General features: G+C 39.6%; 1 protein-coding gene across 1 annotated transcript in view; it reads left to right on the top strand.

Moving 5' to 3' along the window:
• The window catches only part of COL19A1 (collagen type XIX alpha 1 chain), a 474,185-nt gene that overhangs the window by 118,589 nt on the left and 332,792 nt on the right, over positions 1-22,804 (top strand). Inside the window, exons 10-11 of the mRNA XM_069599490.1 lie at positions 5,168-5,212; positions 8,532-8,576. Of these exons, the coding sequence (XP_069455591.1) occupies positions 5,168-5,212; positions 8,532-8,576 (90 nt within the window). The remainder of the gene's footprint in view (positions 1-5,167; positions 5,213-8,531; positions 8,577-22,804) is intronic.

Genomic DNA, 22,804 nt, shown 5'->3' with positions numbered 1-22,804 from the left:
GACAGAAAGTGAAGAAGAACTAAAGAGCCTCTTGATGAAAGTGAAAGTGAAAAAGTTGGCTTAGAGTGCAACATTCAGAAAACGAAGATCATGGCATCCGGTCCCATCACTTCATGGCAAATCGGTGGGGAAACAGTGGAAACAGTGTCAGACTTTATTTTTCTGGGCTCCAAAATCACTGCAGATGGTGATTGCAGCCATGAAATTAAAAGACACTTGCTCCTTGGAAGGAAAGTTATGACCAACCTAGACAGCATATTAAAAAGCAGAGATATTACTTTGCCAACAAAGGTCCATCTAGTCAAGGCTATTGTTTTTCCAGTGGTCATATATGGATGTGAGAGTTGGACTATAAAGAAAACTGAGCACAAAAGAATTGATGCTTTTGAAGTGTGGTGTTGGAGAAGACTCTTGAGAGTCCCTTGGACTGCAAGGAGATCCAACCAGTCCATCCTAAAGGAGATCAGTCCTGAATATTCACTGGAAGGACTGATGCTGAAGCTGAAAGTCCAATACTTTGGCCACCTGATGCAAAGAACTGACTCATTGGAAAAGACCCTGATGCTGGGAGAGATTGAAGGCAGGAGGGGAAGGGGACGACAGAGGATGAAATGGTTGGATGGCACCACTGACTCAGTGGACAGGAGTTTGAGTAAGCTCTGGGAGTTGGTGATGGACAGCGAGGCCTACTGTGCTGCGGTGCATGGGGTCATGAAGAGTTGGACACGACTGAGCGACTGAACTGAACTGTGAAGTTGAAGACACGCTATGTATTGCAGTAATAACGCAGTGACAGTGCTCTCAGCAGCAATGTTAGATTTTTTCCCCCGCTTTTCATTACTCATATTCATCTGTGGCCCATTTGGACCTTGAATTCATAATAAGAAAGGAGCACAGGCCCTTTGATGGAAAAACCTGAAGTACAAAGTACATGCCACAGAAATAAGCTTTGAACATTACAGTAGAGACAAGAAGCATTTATTATAATTTTCTTTCAATAATGGGCTAAAATATTGATGGGAAGCCAAAGAAGTTTCTTAATTCTTCCTGTGCTGAGACTAGGAACACCGAGGGACAGCAAGAGTTTAGAAAAAACAGCTGTCAGCTCCTCCAGTAATTTCAGGCAGGCATTCATTGAATAGAATTCAATTAGATCCCAAGCTGCATGGGCACAAGAGTTTTGAAACTGTGATTCAGAGTTAGGAAGTTCATTCTATTGACACAAATTAAGTTTTAGATAAAATCTTGACAGGAGAAAGATGGTCTGTTAATCTCTCAAACAAAATTTTGCTCTTTAAGACTCTTTCCTTCTGCTGTTATGCTATGCTGCGCTTAGTCGCTCAGTCGTGGCTGACTCTTTGTGACCCCATGAACTGTAGCCCTCCAGGCACCTCTGTCCATGGGGACTCTCCAGGCAGGAATACTGAAGTGGGTTACCATGTGCCATCCAGTCCTCCAGGAGATCTTCCCAACCCAGGGATCAAACCAAGGTCTCCCACATTACAGGCGGATTCTTTACTTTCTGAGCCATCAAGGAAGCCCAAGAACAGTGGAGCGGGCAGCTTATCCCTCCTCCATGGAAATCTTCCCCACCCAGGAATCACATGAGGTCACCTGCATTGCAGGTGGGTTCTTTACCAGCTGGGCCACCAGGAAAGGCCAGTTGTTATGCTACTTAATACTATTTGGGGATAGAGTCGAAAACAATATGCTAACTTGTCCCTCAGGGACCGGAAAAATGCCAAATGGTTTTAAATGATTATAAGTTTCTATGTCAGACCTCTCTGGTAACTTTGAGAAAATCTGTGAGAAGAAAATAAATGTTTCTGAATACCAGAGTTGCACACTTTAAGCATCAAAAGTTTGCTGATATCTCAAAATCTTTCACGTTATTGTGTCATGTGAAGCCAACTCACTTCCTTGGAGAGTGATCAGTGCTGTCAATTGGGGTATCATGGAGTTTAGAACTATGTTTACGAAACAAATTTTTGGTCAGGAAAGAGCAGAGATCAATTAACACTGGCCATAGGAAAACATTTTCATTATAACAGTCATAAGACCAACGTCCATCAAAAAGAGACGCATTCTTCCTTTTAAGGACTTTTGGTGCCCAGTTGCCAGGTCATCCAGGTGTGACCCTAAGCTGACATAACCCCAGAGGTGGTTCTTTAGGTGCCAGTTCTCACAGCACATTGCATATAAGCATGAGCCGTGAGCAGAGAAAGCAGGGAGCTACTAGTACTACTCTCTTTTTTCCAAAAAGTATTTTTGGCAATGCGCACTGTCAGCAAGCTTCACTGGATTACATACCATATCTTGTTATCATGTGTAACTTCTAATATGACATAAAACGTTATATTGAACCAACCAATGAAAATAATTGTGTTCCTCATGGACAAATGGGCATAGTTCTGTGATGAGTAACAGAAGCTATTTCCATAGAATGCACCCTGGGGTCAAATCAGAATGTGCTTTGACTATCACTTTATTAAACAAAATGGGAAGTTTCTAATGTAATTGTGGGATGCCTGAGGTCTAAAACTATATATCTTTTTAAATAATACAAATTTATTACATAGATAAGTACATTGTATTTTATTGCGGCTTCAACACTTCTTAAACTTAGCCACAAAGTTTTGCCTTTGCTTTTCCAGTATATTCTGTGATAATAGCAGTTTTACTGTGCAACTCAGATAATTTAATTTAACTGAAGAAAAGCCTTCACCTTTAAAATTATGTGCGTGTATATAGCAGTATGGGGCATCCCAGGTGCCTCAGTGATGAAAAAATCTGCCTGCCAACGCAGGAGATGTGGGTTTGGTCCCTGAGTCAGGAAGAGCCCCTGGAGGAGGAAATGGCAACCCACTCCATTATTCTTGCCTGGAAAATCATGTGGACAGAGGAGCCTGGCAGGCTACAACCCATGGGTCACAAAGTATTGGACATGAATTCGTGAGTACACACGTAGAGCACTAGGCTGCTGCTAAAAATGATGGAACCTTTCCAGAAATGTACTAATTGATGAAATGAGAAAGATCTTTTTAGGCTTAAATAGAATATATTATTGCTATTTTAAAAATCAAAGACATTATTTTTTTCTTCATATATTTGAATTCTATTTTAAAAATTCTAAGAAGTGATATCTAACTTCATTCTAGACAATACTTTAAAAAATCTTAAAAATATTTGCTGGAAATAAAGTGGTCAATAGAATTGCTCGTTTGTCTTGAGCTTTCTAAACCTGGAAACACGAGAGCCTAAATCACTTCCTTGGAGCAGCTGAATTCCTGAGGCTCCACTGGGAATGTGCACATCCTCCCGGGGTATCTCATTCTAGCTTGTGCGCTGTTTGCAAAGCAGGCTTGTCAAAGAGATGGCCCGTGAATTGTAGTAATGGAAACTGATAGGCCTCTGCTGAAAACCTTCAGACCCAGCACAGGAACCAGATGGACTGCGAAAAACGGAAAATTCTCCCAAGTAATTGTTTCAAATAAAAGAGCATCAGGCATGTCTTTAAAACTGATCTAAAGACAATCGACAGGAACGAGCAAGAAAGTATATGCTCTTTATGTGTGTGTGTGTATGTGTGTGTGTATATATATATATATATATATATGTATATATGCATATATATGTATATGTATGTATATGTATACTGAACATTCAGTTCAGTTCAGTTCAGTTCAGTTGCTCAGTCGTGTCTGACTCTTTGTGACCCCAGCACACCAGGCCTCCCTGTCCATCACCAACTTCCGGAGTCCACCCAAACCCATGTCTATTGAGTCGGTGATGCCATCCAACCATCTCATCCTCTGTCGTCCCCTTCTCCTCCCACCTTCAATCTTTCCCAGCATCAGAGCCTTTCAAATGAGTCAGCTCTTCACATCAGGTGGCCAAGTATTGGAGTTTCAGCTTCCACATCAGTCCTTCCAATGAACACACAGGACTGATCTCCTTTAGGATGGACTAGTTGGATCTCCTTGCAGTCCAAGGGACTCTCAAGAATCTTCTCTAACACCACAGTTCAAAAGTATCAATTCTTCTATGCTCAGCTTTCTTTATAGTCCAACTCTCATATCCATACATGACTACTGGAAAAACCATAGCCTTGACTAGACAAATCTTTGTTGGCAAAATAATATCTCTGCTTTTTAATATGCTGTCTAGGTTGGTCATAACTTTCCTTCCAAGGAAAAGAATCACCATCTGCAGTGATTTTGGAGCCCAGAAAAATAAAGTCAGCCACTGTTTCCACTGTTTCCCCATCTATTTGCCATGAAGTGATGGGATTGGATGCCATGATCTTAGTTTTCTGAATGTTGTGCTCTAAGCCAACTTTTTCACTCTCCTCTTTCACTTTCATCAAGAGGCTCTTTAGTTCTTCACTTTCTGTCACATGCGTATCTGAGGTGATACACATACGTATATATGTGTGTGTGAATATATATAGTTGTTGCTGTTGTTATTAAGTCACTAAGTTGTATCCAACTCTTTGTGACCCCATGGACTGTAGCACTCCAGGCTCCTCTGTTCTCTGCTATCTCCCTGAGTTTGCTCAAATTCATGTCCATTGAGTCGGTGGTGCTATATATATATATACAAACACACAGGCACACACATAGATACACAGACATAAGTTTTTAGATAAGAGGTCACCAGAACAAAACCTTTTCCATGAGATGATGAAGAGGGGCGGTTAGATGTACAGAAGTGAATTATGTGAACTTAATTCCAGTTCTATCTCCTGATTGTATAATCACCTGTAAGAAGATGGTCATAACAGTTTGTTGTCAGAACAGTACTTGGCCTGTAGAGAACCTGTGTCAGACTAGAACATTATGCCCAGAGATTCGAAAGGGAAAATAAAATGAAGCACAAGTATATGGAATGCATGGGCTGTCTAATCAGAGAGACCTACGTTCAAATCTTAGGTGATGCTCCTAGTTAGGAGAAACCTGTCAGAGCCTCCGCGTTCTTATTTTCTGAACGAAAGTGCTAGTCCTGGAGTTGGCAGCTGAGGGGTGGATGCAAAGCCCTTGTACTCACTGAACATTCAGCGTTAGGCTGCCTTGCCCCACAACTCTGGAACAGATGGTTAGAAATGCAGAAATTCTTCATTCGTTTGTGTTTGGTGACTAATGAAATGTATTCTGTGAGTTTCTTTTAGGGTGAAAATGGTTTACGTGGCAATCCAGGCTTACCTGGTCAAAAGGTAAACAGTTTTTTTAATGTTTCATGTTAGTTAAGAACTTTTAACATCTCAAAAGTTGAAGTTGCACATAATATAATGAAGATACAGGAAATTTGGTGAGACTGAATTAGTCCCCTGACTCGACCACCACTTGATATTTCTTCTCAAAGAGAACCCATGGTAGCGACCCCTTCTCAGAGGAGCTACTCTAGGGGAGAGCTTTGTGAGAGGGGCTTGGGCACATGCTTCTCTGGAGAATGGGTAGTGGTGCTTTCTGAGGCCTGGGAGTGTGACAGCTGCTCTGGGAATGTTTTCGCCAAGAGTCTAAATTTTGGTGATATTTAGTCACTCGGTCATGTCTGACTCTTTGGTGACCCCATGGACTGTAGCTTGCCAAGCTCCTTTGTTCATGGGATTTCCCAGGCAAGAATACTGGAGTGTGTTGCCGTTTCCTTCTCCAGGGGATCTTCCTGACCCAGGGGTCAAACCCAGGTCTCCTGCATTGACAGGTGGTTTCTTAACTGCTGAGCCCCCAGGGAAGCTAAATGAAGTCTAGAACAGGATTGACTGCTTTTGACTATTTGTGGTTACTTTTTTTCCTTTTTTGTTATTTCCCAGATTGAGCTAAATGTAATAGTTACAATGGCATACAATATTAAATATTGCAAAGATGTTGCAACTGATCTCCTCAAAAAATGTTTCAGAATGATAAATTTGTAAATAATAAGGACTTTTGCACTGGCCAGATTCTTTGGGCCTAGAATCTTTCTTCTCCCCAAGGTGAACGTCATTTCATCCTTTACTGTCCAAAGGCTGGTTTCTTCTCCTGGGGAGAAATATGATTGGATGTGACCAGCATTATTGGAAACACGGAGACTGGCTTATTCCAGTTTCTTCTGAAGAGATGAGGGGCCACTTTGGGTGGGGCCAGCTGTCATGATACCACCCAGATAACCCACCACAGGGGAGAGCATTATTGATGCTATATTAAATGCCCACCAGTCATGTCATTTCTATGCTCTGGAGATGTTTCACAGACTTTAGCAACCAGAAGTCAGAAGTTACTATAGCATCAAGGTTTTGCTCTGTAGCTAAAAAATTACCATAAAAAGATAGGCAGTTATCTATAGTTATAGCTTTTGAAGAAATCTTCCTTTACTTGCTTGATGAAAATACCAAGATTGATTTGGCAGAGAAGAAATAGCAAGCCTCTGCATTTCTTCCCAGCAGTTCTAGACAAAACCTAGTAATACAGCATGCGCCGCATCTGTGAGTCGAGTTGCCAGCCAAGGGACGTGTAGATTTATCTGCTGGGAAACAGTTTTGGACTTTCCAGCAGTTGTTTGTGGTGGCTGCCTCGTGCTGGCATTGTAGCTGGGGTACTGGGCCATTTAGCAGCTTCATGTCAGCTTGAATCAACAGATCGAGTTAAAGTCTATATTTTAGGGAAAAGGGCAGAAAAAAGACCACACATTCAGTGGCAAATGTACTCAAATCTAACTTGCTTTCTTTCCTGGTAACTTTTGTGAGGATAGATGAAGCAGAAAGTCAAAGTGTTAATGGCTAAGTCGTGTCTGACACTTTGCGATCCCATAGACTGTAGCCCACCAGGCTCCTTTGTCCATGGAATTCTCCAGGCAGGAATACTGGAGTAGGTAGCCATTCCTTATCCAGGGGACCTTCCCTACCCAGGGATCGAACCTGGGTCTCCTGCCTTGCAGGCAGATTCTTTACTGTATGGGATACCAGATGAAGCAGAAGTAATTATTTAATCATGTATATATGTGTCCATATACACACATACATATGATTTTATATATAATATACAGACTATATATACACATATTAAAAAGCTACATTTCATAATGATGACCCTGTATGTGAGACAGCAAAAGAGACACAGATGTGTAGAGCGGACTTTTGGACTCTGAGGGAGAGGGAGAGGGTGGGATGATTTGGGAGAATGGCATTGAAACATGTATCCTATCATGTAAGAAACGAATCGCCAGTCTATGTTTGATGCAGGATACAGGATGCTTGGGGCTGGTGCACGGGGATGATCCAGAGAGATGATATGGGGTGGGAGGTGGGAGGGGGGTTCATGTTTGGGAACTCATGTACACCCGTGGCGGATTCATGTCAATGTATGGCAAAACCAATACAGTACTGTAAAGTAAAATAAAGTAAAAATAAAAAATTTAAAATAAATAAATAAATAAAATAGCTGCATTTCTATTCTAATGTATGAATGTAAATTATGTTGTGTCACTTTGTTTGAAGAATTGCAGAAAAAAACTGGAGATAAAAACCCTTCATCCCCTTGTCTTGGTGCACTCAGGAAATGTTTACTGAGCACTTCTTGTAGGTGGAAGGGTATGTATGACCCTCCCCAACATTTCCTTGCTGGCTATACTGTCATGAGTGCCTGACACACATTTGGCATTCAATGAATAGTTATCGATTGTATGAATGAAACATCAGTGCTCTAAATAGCTATACAGAGTTAAGTGGGAAAATAAGCTTGTCAGATCAGAGAGGTTTAGTTGAAGAACAGGGGGTTTCTACCTCTCAGAGTCAATATGGTGAGTGAGAGCCCACCCTGTTCTGTGCTGGAGAGGCAGGCCATCTGGGCAGGAAAGAGCCTGGCCCTGGCTTCAGAGCTGGAGCCAGAACTCTCGGCTCATTCATCACACACCTCTGCTGGAATGGCCTTCATGGAAGTCAGCTTGAGAAGGACGTTCCTACTGGGTCTAGTGGCATAAACAGTGAGAATATAATAGCAATGGTGACTGACAGTCTTTGCCAGGCACACTATTTGATGCATTCAATTGTCAAAAAACCTATGAGAAAGGTCTTATGGATAGAGAAATTCAGGCTTATGGGTATCATATTGCATTAGTGACGTGAAGTCACTCAGTCGTGTCCGACTCTTTGCGACCCCGTGGACTGTAGCCCGCCAGGCTCCTCCGTCCATGGGATTCTCCAGGCGAGAATACTGGAGTGGGTTGCCATTTCCTTCTCCAGGGAATCTTCCCGACCCAGGGGTCGAACTCAGGTCTCCCGCATTGCAGGCAGACGCTTTAACCTCTGAGCCACCAGGAAGCCCTCAAATTGCCTTGGAAGTAGTGAAACTAGAGCTTATACCCTGGAAAATTATTCCTTCAGTCAGTAATTAAAATTTTGTGTAACTTTAATATTGGTTTTCAGCTTATATTTTAGAAACATTTTAATATATACAGTTATTGATTTTTCAAATTTAGAAACTATTTTTTATTGTAATAATTACATGTGTTAAAAGAAGTGTACCTATTATTATACACATCATATTCCTCTTCTACAGGGAGAACAAGGTTTTGAAGGCAGCAAAGGAGAGACTGGCGAGAAGGTAAAGATCACTTTTCATACTTAACTGTGAGAACAAGCTGTGTTCTTGAAAACGTTCTGAACTAGAATATCTAATTTGATTTTGTGCGTTCCATAAAATCAGTTCAGTGATTTTATAGAAATTCTGTAAAATATTTGTCTCACTTAGAGTAGACTTACCAAATCAGTGACTGTCAGACATCTTTCTAAACTTGTTTAGGGGGCAGTTATTTTTACACATTTCTAGTGAAATCATTCCACTGATACAGAAATGATTCAAATATTTACTGTGTTTTTGTGTCATAACAGCATTGATGGATGGTGACGTGTCCAACTCTAAATAAATGCTTAATTTATATGCCATCAGCGGAATTTTCCCTGAGGAAATAAATAGGTAGAACTAAATAAATTGTAATAGACAGGATCCAACAGAAAATGGGTGGCACATTCAAAACAGAACAATGTGAAAGAGTTGAATAAAGGGAATATTTAAAGGGCAGAGGCAATGTTTTGGAAAACCAAGACTGTGTGATATCACAGATCAGACATAGGGAACTCCTGAAATCCCCTCAAACTGCTGGTTACCACACTCAGAGGTAAAGAGAACTCATGTGGAAAGCGCTGCAGATTGGAGCCGAGGCAAGTTGTAAACCCCTCTGTTCAAGCAATCTTTCTGAATCAATTCAAGCTGAAATCATTTGAATTTCAGTTCAAAGCAATTTGAACTGAAAGCGTGGAAGATAGAAGTGTCTTTTAGTTGTTTAGTTGCCAAGCCATGTCTGACTCTTTTGTGACTCTATGGACTGTAGCCCACCAGGCTCCTCTGTCCATGGAATTTTCTTTTTTTTAATATAAATTTATTTATTCTAATTTGAAGCTAATTATTTTACAATATTGTATTGGTTTTGCCATACATTGACATGAATCCACCACGGGTGTACATGTGTTCCCCATCCTGAACCCCCTCCCACCTCCCTCCCCATCCCATCTCTCTGGGTCATCCCAGGGCACCAGCCCCGAGCACCATGTATCATGCATCGAACCTGGACTGGCGATCTGTTTCATATGTGATAATGTACATGTTTCAATGCCATTCTCCCAAATCATCCCACCCTCGCCCTCTCCCACAGAGTCCAAAAGACTGTTCTATACATCTGTGTCTCTTTTGCTGTCTCTCATACAGGGTTATTATTACCATCTTTCTAAATTCTATATACATGCGTTAGTATACGTATTGGTGTTTTTCTTTCTGGCTTACTTCACTCTGTATAATAGGCTCCAGTTTCACCCACCTCATTAGAACTGATTCAAATTGATTCTTTTTAATAGCTGAGTAATACTCCATTGTATATATGTACCACAGCTTTCATATCCGTTTGTCTGGCGATGGACATCTAGGTTGCTTCCATGTCCTGGCTATTGTAAACAGTGCTGCAGTGAACACTGGGGTACATGTGTCTCTTTCAATTCTGGTTTCCTTGGTGTGTATGCCCAGAAGTGGAATTGCTGGGTCATATGGCAGTTCTATTTCCAGTTTTTTAAGGAATCTCCACACTGTTCTCCATAGTGGCTGTACTAGTTTGCATTCCCGCCAACAGTGTAAGAGGGGACTTTTCCAGGCAAGAACTCTGGAGTGGGTTGTCATTTCCTACTCCAGAGGATCTTCCTGAGGCAGGGATTGAAACTGCATCTCATGCTTTGGCAGGTGGCTTCTTTACCACTGAGCCACTATATAGGATAGAAGTGTCTTAGTCATCCAGAATTTCCCTTCACACATCATTTGCATTCTTCTGCATTTCATATGTCTAGCTTTATTTTCAAATAGAACAAAAACAGCACCATTCCTGTGTTTAATAAAATGCCATGTAATTAGACAGCCAGAACGGAGGCTGGAAGGGGGAAAAAGATCATCTCAAATTAGACTGGGTGGCCTGTGTTGAGTTTTCTGGGCAGTGGTCAGTAACTTGCTTCTTCATTAGGTATTTATAGAGAGAATGAGCATCTATTACAATTATAAGATAAATTATGCATGTTATAAGCTATTTGGTAATTACATTTCCTCACAAAACAGTGAGAGGGAGCCAGGACAGCCATATAATAAACCTATAACTGAGGAGGAGTCCACTGAGTGATGATTGTTTTTTAAAAGAATCTTCTTTCTTAGGAGTCTCTTGAACATTTTTGCTTTAGAATAACTGTCATTGCAAGACCGTGGCATTAAATGAATGCTTTATTTACATATATTCCTATTTTATTAATGTGACTTTACCTGTAGGAATAAGTGAGAATGAGCAAGAAAAACAGATATATTCTCTGTAATTTAAAGTCACCGTCTCACTAAACTCTTGGTGGCTATTTTGATATTTTACATATAGAATTGGTGTTGCTCAGTAATAAATAGTTTCTCACAGGTTATGAGTTACAGAAAAACATTAGATACATTTGGCTTCAAAGATTTCCCTTCTAATTCCTTATATCTGTTAACTGTTGCCTTCAAATAGTCCATTTCACCAAGAGTGAAAATATTTATGGAGAATATGGTTGAGATATCAGAAAGAAAGCACCAAAGAGAAAAGACAATATCTTGAATGATAAGCACAACTCAAGTGGTTAATGGTCAAATGTAAGATTTACATAACAATCCTTACGTTAGAAAATGTGTTTGCTTTGATTATTATTTACCATTTGTGGGATGTTTTAGTTTTTTCAGTGTTAATGCATTTTAATTATGATACATGACCACACATAATTTTCCATAAGATAAATGACTGATATCAAGCCTTCATGTCTAGATTAGTAACTTTGTGTTTCTGTATTAGTTCAACAGGAAAATTATGTGCGGCACTCATTTCAGTGTGAAGCCAGAATGAAAGTTTTGGACTGCTTCTGTCACAATTTGTTTTCTGAACAAAGTCAATCTCATTTGAGTTTCAGTTCTTTGTGGAAAACTGAGTATGCAGGGAAAATAAGACTCACCTTTCTTCCTTAGTTAATGTGTTTAAAATTAGTTGCAAAGTGAAATAATTCAGGGAGTTATTGTTAGAGATATCATATCTACCACAGCCACATGGCTACTGACCAAAAGAAGAAAAGTTTACCAACTAAAAGAAAATGCCACATGATGGTTTCCAGGTGACGTTTCTGTACCTAATATAATAAACCAAGTAGAGAAATCTGCTGCTTTTCTTTATGGCTAGAAAAGGAGCTTTCAGGGTGGCTTAGTCCAAACCTGTCACATGGTTCCTCAACGTATTGAAGATGCTGCCCTCAGTTCAGACACCACACACACAATGAAACTTGAACATGTATAAAGGACCTCATTTGAAAGCATATTCCTGAGTCTACTGCAGTTTATAACATGACAGAAACATAAATAATTCATTACCTGGACATGGACCAGACAAGTCAGTCCCGAAGCGAAAATTGCTTGAGAGAATCATTCTTCCCCTCAGAGGTTAGTTTATGGAACTGGTAGGACTCTCCCAGAATACAGCCCTCTTCAGAGTCACCATGCTTTGGTTTATCTTAGGGGCAACCTTGACTCACCGCCCTGTTCCTGGTTAGAACATCATCCAGAGATCCCTGGATCTCTGACAGCATGGCCCAGGAGACAGGAAGGGAGAGGTCTGTATTCCTGCTGAGGAATTGACTCCCAGCTGAGGTCTACTTTGGAATTTCTCTGTTTCTGTCAGAGTGGCCATCCCTTCTTTGAGAGATTTTCCTTAGGTTCCTTCAGTATTACCATAGATGTTACGTGGCTACTGCTAGCAAAAATCAAAGGGAAGAGGGCACTCTTATTTTTTAAATTCATATTATTAAAGTATAGTTGATTCACAATGTTGTGTTAATTTCTGCTGTACAGCAAAGTGGCTCCGATATATATATTCTGTTTCATATGCTTTGCCATTATGGAAAATTCCACAGGACACTGTACTTCCCTGTGCTATGTGGTAGGGTCTTACTGTTTATTCATCCTATGTGTAAAAGCTTGCATCTGCTAATCCCAGTTGTTAACCCATCCCTCCCCCAGCCCCTCCCCTTGGTAGCAACAAGTCTGTTCTCTGTCTGTGGCTCTGTTTCTGTTTTGTAGATAGGTTCCCTTCTGTCATATTTGAGATTGCACGTGTCTTTCTCTTACTTTTATTTAGCTTTCTCTTAGATTTGCTTCACTTCGTATGATAACCTCTGGGTCCATCCATGCTGCTGCAACTGTCATCATGTCATTCTTTTTTATGGCTGAGTAATATTCCGTTGTATATATGTACATCTTCTTTATCCATTCCCCTGTTGATGGAAATTTAGGTTACTTCCAGGCTTCTTGGCTTTTGTGAATAGTGCTGTGGTGAACATAGGGGTGCATATATATTTTTTGAATTATATTAATAGTCTTCTCTGGATACATGTCCAGGAGCAAGATTGCTTTGGACTTCCCTGATAGCTCAGTCAGTAAAGAATCTGCCTGCAATGCAGGAGACCTGGGTTCGATGCCTGGGTTGGGAAGATCCCCTGGAGAAGGAAATGGCAACCCACTCCAGTATTCTTGCCTGGAGAATCCCATGGACAGAGGAGCCTGGTGGGCTACAGTCCACGGGGTTGCAAAGAGTCGGACATGACTGAACGACTAAACTACCACCATGGTGTTTCTAGTTTTAATTTTTCGAGGAACCTCTTTTCTGTTGTCCCTAGTGGCTGCACCAATTTATATTTCCACCAACAGTGCAGGAGGTTTCACTTTTCTCCACACCCTCCCTAGCATTTATTGTTTGTAAATTTTTTTAATAATGAGCTTTCTAACTGGTAGGAGGTAGTGAAGAGTCTGCCAACTCTTTTGATGTAGCCAAATCATTTCTTGTTATACGACCAGAAATAAAGGCAAGAATTAGACTATGAATATCACCTTAGAAAAAGACCACTTGGCAGAGGTTCAGTGAGGTCATATTCATTCCTAAACCTTGATCCCAGTCTTTACTTTCGATCTTTGTGAAAATAGGAATATTACTTGGCTGCACTGATGAAAGGAAAGAGTAAACAGAAAAGCAAATGTAAGCATCCTCTTTAAAACAGAATTCAATATTTGTAAACAGTTGTTTCAGATCGTGTGATTTAGTTTGCTTTTAAAATTATCATTTTTATATTGTCAATCAAACCTTAACTGAAGTTTAAAAACTAATTTCTTCAGCATTAAACTTGATTCTGTTGTACTTTATTGTTAAATATAATTTAATCATGAAAAGCCTGCAGTAGCAACTGTTACTCATGTCATAGTGTTCCTGATATTTTGTAGCTAAAATATTGCCCATTTTGGTTTATTCAACAGTGACATTTAAGATAACATGGGTACATGTGTGCATGCTAAATCACTTCAGTCATGTCCAACTCTTTGCAACCCTATGGACTATAGTCTTCTGGGCTCTTTGGTTCATGGGATTCTCTAGGCAAGATTACTGAAGTGGTTAGCCATGCTCTCCTCCAGAAAATCTTCTCCACCCAGGAATCAAACCCACATCTCTTCCATCTCCTGCATTGGCAGGTGGGTTCTTTACCACTAGCACCACCTGGGAAGCCCAACATGGGCACACCTAGCAGCAGATTCTTACAAGGATCTCAGATGCTGCAGCAAGTGTGAAACTTTTCCATTTGATATTAAACTTATTTGATCTCTTCAAGATCTTGTAAGTTTAGTGGAAAGGAAAAGAACCACCAAATTACTTTAGTCCACAGCAAGAGCTGACATATTCTGAAGCCCAGAGTGTTCGTGATTCAGCAGGTTCTAACTCATTTTAAAAATTACAGGCAGCATCTTGATCAATGATATTTTCTTTTACTCTGGGTTAAACTAATAGCAATAACTGCAAAACTAACAAAAGCATAAGATTCCTGCTTTAATTCATCCCTTAAAACTTTGGAAAACAGGTTGCTGTAAATTTCCAGTGACTTACTTGTGATTTTTATTTTCTTCTTACAAGAATGCTGTATAGGTCCTAAAGTACCTTAAAATAAATTTGTTTAAACTAGGGAATCACATTTAAATATTTATTACTCTGGTTTTATAGCTGTTGTAAATATTTTATCTGACAGAAATCCACTGGAAAAAGCCTCACTGTTGCCTTTTTTTAGTGAATTTATTTAACACATATTGTTGTATTATATTACCATCATATAAGTAACATAATCTGTAATATTCTTTTGTAGAAAAAGTGATAGTCAAATAAAATTATTAAAATACCTATTGCAATGTACAGTTAAGTATGCTTTATTAATCCAGAATTTTCTGCATCCAATCATTTGTATTTCTTAATTTTCAGATGACATAGCTCAAATTTTCGTAGGCCAGCCTAGAATAAAATATGCATTTAGACATAGTGTTGATTTTATGTATGATGTTCAGCCTTTTGCCTTTGATGGGTGCTTCTAAAGATGTGATAGGAGAAATGGAAAATGCTTATGAGAAAATATCCTTCCTATCTATTTCATAGCTCATGAACTCTTGGTTTCTACTCGAGTGAATATTGAAGAGCAACATTTTTAATATCAAAAATATATCCATGACACATCATATATTGTCTCGATACATAAATGCTAGGCTAATGAGAAAGATCCAAACAGTCAATCCTAAAGGAAATCAATCCTGAATATTCATTGGAAGGACTAATGCTGAAGCTGAAACTCCAATACTTTGTCCAACTGACGCGAAGAACTGACTCATTTGAAAAGACCCTGATGCTGGGAAAGATTGAAGGCAGGAGAAGGGGACAACAGAGGATGAGATGGTTGGATGGCATCACAGATGCAATGGACATGAGTTTGAGCAAGGTCTGGGAGTTGGTGTTGGACAGAGAGGCCTGGCATGCTGCAGTCCATGTGCTCGCAGAGTTGAACACGACTGAGCGACTGAACTGAACTGAATGAGAATGATTGAGGGAAGGAGGAGAAGGGGGAGACAGAGGATGAGATGGTTGGATGGCATCATTGATTCAATGGACATGAGTTTGAGCAAACTTTGGGAGATAGTGAAGGACAGGGAAGCCTAACATGCTGCAGTGCATGGGGTCGCAAAGTGTCAGACAGGACTGAGTGATTGAACACAAACAATGAGAATGATGGGCATTTCTTTAGTAGTATTTTATGGATTTATTTCTCATAGGTTGATTTAAATTTTATATTTAACTGATAACAAAAGTTAGAAATTAACTATTTTTATATTCAGTTCAGTCCATTCGCTCAGTCATGTCCAACTCTTTGCAACCCCATGTATTGCAGCACACCAAGCCTCCCTGTCCATCACCAACTCAAGGAGTCCACTCAAACTCATGTGCATTGAGTCGGTGATGCCATCCAGCCATCTCATCCTCTGTCGTCCCCTCATCCTCCTGCCCCCAATCCCTCCCAGAATCAGGGTCTTTTCAAATGAGTCAGCTCTTCGCATGAGATGGCCAAAGTATTGGAGTTTCAACCTCAGCATCAGTCTTTCCAAAGAACACCCAGGATTGATCTTTAGGATGCACTGGTTGGATCTCCTTGCAGTCCAAGGGACTCTGAAGAGTCTTCTCCAACACCACAGTTCAAAAGCATCAATTCTTCGGCACTCAGCTTTCTTCACAGTCCAACTCTCATATCCATACATGACCACTGGAAAAACCATAGCCTTGACTAGATGGACCTTTGTAGGCAAAGTAATGTCTCTGCTTTTGAATATGCTATCTAGGTTGGTCATAACTTTCCTTCCAAAGAGTAGGTGTCTTTTAATTTCATGGCTGCAATCACTATCTGCAGTGATTTTGGAGCCCCCCAAAATAAAGTCTGACACTGTTTTCCCATCTATTTCCCATGAAGTGATGGGACCAAATGCCATGATCTTAGTTTTCTGAATGTTGAGCTTTAAGGCAACTTTTTCACTCTCCTCTTTCACTTTCATCAAGAGGCTTTTTAGCTCCTGTTCACTTTCTGCCATAAGGGTGGTGGTGTCATCTGCATATTTGAGGTTATTGATATTTCTCCTGGCAATCTTGATTCCCGCTTTTGCTTCTTCCAGCCCAATGTTTCTCATGATGTACCCTGCATATAAGTTAAATAAGCAGGGTGACAATATACAGCCTTGAGGTACTCCTTTTCCTCTTTGGAACCAGTCTGTTGTTCCATGTATTCTAACTATTGCTTCCTGACCTGCATACAGATTTCTCAAGAGGCAGGTCAGGTGGTCTGGTATTCCCATCTCTTGAAGAATTTTCCACAGTTTATGTGATCCAAACAGTCAAAGGCTTTAGCATAGTCAATAAAGCAGAAATAGATGTTTTTCTGGAAGTTTCTTTTTCCATGATCCAGTGCATGTTGGCAATTTGATCTCTGGTTCCTCTGCCTTTTCTAAAACCAGCTTGAACATTTTTATATTAGTACCACAAATAATTGATTTTGCCTGCCTCAGGCAGTTCAGTTCAGTTCAGTTCAGTTCAGTCTCTCAGTCATGTAAAACTCTCTGTAACCCCATGGACTATAGCATGCCAGGCCTCCCTGTCCAACACCAACATCCCTCTGGGTCATCCCCGTGCACCAGCCCCAAGCATGCTGTATCCTGCATCGGACATAGACTGGTGATTCGATTCTTACATGATAGTATACATGTTTCAATGCCATTCTCCCAAATCATCCCGCCCTCTCCCTCTCCCTCTGAGTCCAAAAGTCCATTATACACATCTGTGTCTTTTTTGCTATCTTGCATACAGGGTCATCATTGCCATCTTTCTAAATTCCATATATATGTGTTAGTATACTGTATTGGTGTTTTTCTTTCTGGCTTACTTCACTCTGTATAATCGGCTCCAGTTTCATCCATCTCATTAGAACTGATTCAAATGAATTCTTTTTAATGGCTGAGTAATACTCCATTGTGTATATGTACCACAGCTTTCTTATCCATTCATCTGCTGATGGACATCTAGGTTGTTTCCATGTCCTGGCTATTATAAACAGTGCTGCGATGAACATTGGGGTACATGTGTCTCTTTCAATTCTGGTTTCCTTGGTGTGTATGCCCAGCAGTGGGATTGCTGGGTCATATGGCAGTTCTGTTCGCAATTTTTTAAGGAATCTCCATTGTTCTCCATAGTGGCTGTACTAGTTTGCATTCCTACCAACAGTGTAGGAGGGTTCCCTTTTCTCCACACCCTCTCCAGCATTTATTGCTTGCAGATTTTTGGATCGCAGCCATTCTGACTGGTGTGATGTGGTACCTCATTGTGGTTTTGATTTGCATTTCTCTAATAATGAGTGATGTTGAGCATCTTTTCATGTGTTTGTTAGCCATCCGTATGTCTTCTTTGGAGAAATGTCTGTTTAGTTCTTTGGCCCGTTTTTTGATAGGGTCGTTTATTTTTCTGGAATTGAGTTGCATAAGTTGCTTGTATATTTTTGAGATTAGTTGTTTGTCAGTTGTTTCATTTGCTATTATTTTTGTGGGAGTAAAATAAGTAAATAAAAGGTGTTCAGGAAATATTTATATCCCCAATAGCCAATATGTGGAAAAAATGATAATACTGATATTTGAGAGAAATAGATTTGATATAATTATGGTCTAATTTTTTATTTGCCTAGTATTATTTCCTATTCTAAATAAGTAAACAAAAGACAAGAGGATATATTAGCTACCTAATATATGTGTGTAATAAATTGCTGCAAACTTTAGTAGCTTAACATGACATTCATTTGTTTAGATCATGCTCCTTTGGTTTAGCAGTTTAGACTGGGCTTAGCTCAGTGAGTTTGTTCCCAGCTGGTCTTGTTGAGGTTTGCTTGTGAGCTCTGCTTGGCTGGCAGGTTGGCTGAGGATGGCTGGTGTAGGCTGGGTTTTGATGGACAACATGCAACTCCAGATGGTCTCTCATCCTCCAGCAATTATCCTGGTCTTGTTCTCAAGGTAAAGGTGCACCAAAGAGAGCAGGCAGAAGCATTTAAGGCCTCTTGAGGTGCCTGGCTCAGAGACAGCATGCCATCACCTTTGCCACATTGTATTGGCCAAAGCAAGTCCCAAATCCATCCCTGATTCAACGGGTGGAAAAACAGATGCCACCCCTTGACAGCTGAAAAATCTCATTGCAAAGGGTATGGATACTTAGAGTGATGAAAAATGGGGTCATTTTTGTAGTAAATTGAACACAAATGAATAAAGATTCCTTGTCTGAGGATAACAGTTGAACTCTACCTCAGAGCAGAATGGATGAATAGATATTTACTGACTTCCTTTACCTTCTCATTCTCCCCTGACTTGCAGTATAATTCTTAAGTTATGTTTAGACAGTGGGACTTGGAGACTGTGTCAAAAGATATTTCCATATTTGAAATCGTACAGATGCTTTATGTATAATAGGAAAATATTATAGAAAATGTATTCATAATTAGAATGGAAATAGAGAGTTACAATGTATCAAATAACTAAGTCAAGGAATAACTTAGTTGAGATCAGTTCAGTTCAGTCACTCACTCATGTCTAACTCTTGGCGACACCATGGACTGTGGCACGCCAGGCTTCCCTGTCCATCACCAACTCCTGGAGCTTGCTCAAACTCGTGTCCATTGAGTCAATGATGCCATCCAACTATCTCATCCTCCGTCGTCCCATTTTCCTCCCACCTTCAATCTTTCCCAGCATCAGGGTCTTTTCCAATGAGTCTGTTGTTCCCATCAGGCGGCCAGAGTATTGGCATTTCAGCTTCAGCATCAGTCCTTCCAATGAATATTCAGGAATGATTCCTTTAGGATAGACTGGTTGGATCTCCTTGCAGTCCAAGGGACTCTCAAGAGTCTTCTCCAACACCACAGTTCAAAAGCATCAATTCTTCAGCGCTCAATTTTCTTTATAGTCCAACTCTCACATCCATACATGACTATTGGAAAAGCCATAGCCTTGACTAGATGGACCTTTGTTGGCAAAGTAATGTCTCTGCTTTTTAATATGCTGTCTAGGTTGGTCATCACTTTTCTTTCAAGGAGCAAGCATCTTTCAGTGCAGTCACCATCTGCAGTGATTTTGGAGCTCAAGAAAATAAAGTCTGTCACTGTTTCCATTGTTTTGCCATCTATTTGCCATGATGGGACCAGATGCCATGATCTTAATTTTCTGGTTTCTGGATGTTGAGTTTTAAGCCAACTTTTTCACTCTCGTCTTTCACATTCATCAAGAGGCTCTTTAGTTCTTCTTCGCTTTCTGCCATAAGGGTGGTGTCATCTGCATATCTGAGGTTATTGATATTTCTTCCAGCAATCTTGATTCCAGCTTGTGCTTCATCCAGTCCAGCATTTCTCATGATGTGCTCTGCATATAAGTTAAATAAGCAGGGTGACAATATACAGCCTTGACGTACTCCTTTCCCATTTTGGAACCAGTCTATTGTTCCATATCCAGTTCTAACTGTTGCTTCCTGACCTGTATGCAGATTTCTCAGGTGGCAGGTCAGGTGGTCTAGTATTCCCATCTCTTTAAGAATTTTCATTCTCTCTAAAAATGACTTAGTACTTTTTTTACATAGTCTCGTGTGGTTATCAATTTTAGCTAAATACTAAAACCAGAACAACTGGAAAAAGCAGATCAGAGTTGAAATGTATTTGTAACATTTCACCATTAAAGCTTTCTTGGCCATTATGCCTAGTATTCAAACTAGAGCAAGAATGTTAAATACTGTTATTAATAAGTATAGTACTTGCCTATCATCACTTTAAAGCAACTGTCAACGTGTCTTCTCATTTCCTATGAATTTTTTCTTGGTTCCTCTTGTAGAATCTAATGAACATGTTGGATGTTGGACAATGGTTTCATTTACCTTGGTAACATGTAACATTTCTGCAACTTTTAGGAAGGGCTTACTTGTTTAATTTGACAGCTGACTTGAAAAATGAGCAGAACAGATGGAGCAGAATAAAACTATGATTTCAAAATACACAGCAATTTATCTGTGGCCAATGCCAATTGGTACGAGAGCAACCATGCCAATTTTCAATTAGCCGTGGCAGCAGGCAGTGGGGAAGTGTAATGATAATCCCACAGCCAAGCTGGAGGCTTAACATTAGTCTCCACTGATCACATATCATTTTCTTCATTCTTTACAGGGCCAGTGAATAACTCTAGATTATATCAAATATGTTGCTGTATATTTTAATAGCGGTTATAGAAAAAGTAAAATATCAAAAAAGATATGAAAGATATGAAAAAGAGAAGAATAACCATTCGGGGCTTTCTATTTCATGACTATTAGCTTTTTAAAACATTATTTTTAATAACTGCTTAATATTTCACTGTTTGGATATATAATATTTTATTTGACCAATGCCTTGTTGGAAATATATCCTTCCTGTTTGTATTTTTTTAGATTGCTTCAGCTAGTACATGTAATGCAGAATCAGCATACTTTGACAGGCATCTTTAAGTATATCTCTTGTTCTTTCTTTAAATTAGATTTCTGGAATGGGAATTATTGGGTTGATGAATATGCAAAATTTTAAGATTCTTGGTACGTGTACTCAAATTAATTTCACCAGAGTTTTATTCAATCTGTTTACAAACTAGCTTTAAGTATTGCATTTTTCAATTTTTTAATCGATAAACATTATTTCCCTTTACATTTTTATTCCTTTAATGACATCAGATTAAGCATTTACACATACAATTCTATATCAGATATATTATGAATATTGTTTGCATCATAAGGTTTGCCTTTAGTATCTACTGTTAATTGATATACAGAAATTCTAGATTTTTTGATGGTGTTTCTTTCCTAATTCTTTAATTCCTTCTATGTTTTGATATCCCATGCTTTCAAGAAATCGATTAAATACTCACATTTCCTTCTAGTTTTCCTTTTACACATTGTAACTCTTTCTTCCACCTAAAATGTATTTTGGTGACTTTACTAAGATGAAAATGAAACAAATTTTCCTTCAAAACCTGTCTGACAATAATTTCCTTACACATTTGTTCATGATGCTTTCTTTTCCATATACTAATTCTTACTTACGAAGATCATGTTAAGGGTATCTATCTGTTAACTGCTATATTTCTGCCACATTATTTTAACTTTTATGATGCATTTTAACACTGCAAACAAAGGAGCTTCCCGTGTAGCCCAAGCGGTAAAGAATCTGCCTGCAATGCAGGAGACGTGGGTTTGATCCCTCGGTCAGGAAGATCCCCTGGAGATAGCGCATAGCAGCCCACTCCAGTATTCTTGCCTGGAGAATCCCCATGGACAGAGGAGCCTGGTGGGCTACAGTCCATGGGGTCATGGAGCTAACATACACACTGCAAACAGTTTCATTACTCTTCTTTAAAAAAAAATTTTTTTTTGGTATATTTTCACCCATTTATAGTGCTGCTTGCTACATGTTTAAATTTGGGTGGTTACCCACTCTTTGATTTCCTCATCCTTGAACAGAGAATGATAATAATACTTATTTTATTGGTGTCAAAGTTAAATTATGTTATCATCAAAGGATCCTAATCAGTGCCTGGCATAGAGTAAAATGTTGAAAAAGTGTTTGCTTTTATTTTTGTCTTTTTTATGAATTTAATTTTGTTCTCCTAGTTCCAAAATATAACTATTGGTAATTTTATTGGTTTTATTTTAACTATACACATTGCTTTGGGATAGAGCAGAGTGTGCTGAGCCTCAGAGGATTTGGTTGGCATCAGGAACTAAAGAGCCATTAAGACCCAGGACACTTCTTCCTCCACTTTTTTCTCTGGCTGCACAATCTCTCCTTTTGTGTGAAGTTGCTCTGTTCTCCTGCTCGTCTTACAGCCTGACTCTGCTTGCTCGTTGGTACACTTAGTAGTAGATGGGAGAGTGGCAGCCTTGTTCCCCGGCTTGCACTCCTGCATTAGCCCATGCCAATCACGCACTGCCATCACTGGGTCTCATGCCCATATTCTGAGTATGGAGACTCTAGGTGATGCACCTCTGGTTCCATCACTTGAGTCAGGAAAGCCCTACAGCCAACTTACAGAGAGTGCACATAATTTTCAAGAAGGGGTGTGAGGTGAGAAGAGAGTAATGTGCAGTCATGGGACTGAGTATTGCTGACCTAGGGGAAAGCTCTTGATTTTTGTATCTTTATTTACTCTCTAGTCACTTTACCCGATTATCTTATTGATTCTAGTTGATCATTTTATTAATTCTGTTAATTTTTCCACTGAAAGCAATGGGCTGTATGTGACAGTGTCATAGAGAATACGTATTTTAGCTTCTTTATTCCAACTGTTTTCAT

The sequence above is a fragment of the Ovis canadensis genome, chromosome 9, assembly GCF_042477335.2.
Source record: "Ovis canadensis isolate MfBH-ARS-UI-01 breed Bighorn chromosome 9, ARS-UI_OviCan_v2, whole genome shotgun sequence".
NCBI classification, from domain to species: domain Eukaryota; kingdom Metazoa; phylum Chordata; class Mammalia; order Artiodactyla; family Bovidae; genus Ovis; species Ovis canadensis.
Note: the sequence above shows the minus strand (reverse complement) of the source record. Positions and strands in the feature narration are given on the sequence as shown.